Source organism: Anneissia japonica, unplaced genomic scaffold, assembly GCF_011630105.1.
Source record: "Anneissia japonica isolate Jap-2015-1 unplaced genomic scaffold, ASM1163010v1 scaffold55721_len905_cov81, whole genome shotgun sequence".
In the NCBI taxonomy this organism is placed as follows: Eukaryota; Metazoa; Echinodermata; class Crinoidea; order Comatulida; family Comatulidae; genus Anneissia; species Anneissia japonica.
The window spans coordinates 1-886 of record NW_022750048.1 but is presented as its reverse complement, the minus strand read 5'-3'; the positions used below and the strand labels follow the sequence as shown (position 1 = coordinate 886).

The following is an 886-nucleotide window of genomic DNA, read 5'->3' as shown; positions in this document are numbered from 1 at the left end:
CTCTCGTTGTTGATTCAGCGGTTGTTATATAAACAGTTGTCTTCTCTTCGGTTGTTGATTGTTTATTAGTAGCATCAACCGTTGTCTTTTCCTCCGTTGTTAATGAATCCGTTGTAGAATCTACAGTTGTTTCTATTTCAGTTGTGGATTCTTCAGTTGTTGCATCGACTGTAGATGTTGTGTCTTTTGTTTTTAATCCTTCAGTTGTTATATCAACCGTTGTGCTCTGCGTCGTCGTTTGTTCCACAGTGGTGTCATAGGGTGTTGTCTTCTCTTTCGTTGTTGATTCAGCAGTTGTTATATGAACAGTTGTCTTCTCTTCGGTTGTTGATTGTTTAGTAGTAGCATCAACCGTTGTCTTTTCCTCCGTTGTTAATGAATCCGTTGTAGAATCTACAGTTGTTTCTATTTCAGTTGTGGATTCTTCAGTGGTTACATCGACAGTAGATGTTTTGTCTTTCTTTGTTAATCCTTCAGTTGTTATATCAACCGTTGTGCTCTGCCTCGTCGTTTGTTCCACAGTGGTGTCATAAGGTGTTGTCTTCTCTTTCGTTGTTGATTCAGCGGTTGTTGTATGAACAGTTGTCTTCTCTTCGGTTGTTGATTGTTTAGTAGTAGCATCAACCGTTGTCTTTTCCTCCGTTGTTAATGAATCCGTTGTAGAATCTACAGTTGTTTCTATTTCAGTTTTGGATTCTTCAGTTGTTGCATCGAATGTAGATGTTGTGTCTTTCGTTGTTAATCCTTCAGTTGTTATATCAACCGTTGTGCTCTGCGTCGTTGTTTGTTCCACAGTGGTGTCATAGGGAGTTGTCTTCTCATTCGTTGTTGATTCAGCAGTTGTTATATGAACAGTTGTCTTCTCTTCAGTTGTTGATTGTTTAGT

General features: G+C 38.8%; 1 protein-coding gene across 1 annotated transcript; it reads right to left on the bottom strand.

The window, feature by feature from the left end:
* Nucleotides 1-34: 34 nt before the first annotated feature.
* Nucleotides 35-814, bottom strand: LOC117121246 (P cell-type agglutination protein map4-like; the record flags this gene model as incomplete). The annotated part of the gene is made up of 1 exon (XM_033266377.1): nucleotides 35-814. A coding segment is annotated over one exon (780 nt), but the record flags the coding sequence as incomplete, so codon positions are not given.
* Between the last annotated feature and the right edge of the window lie 72 nt (nucleotides 815-886).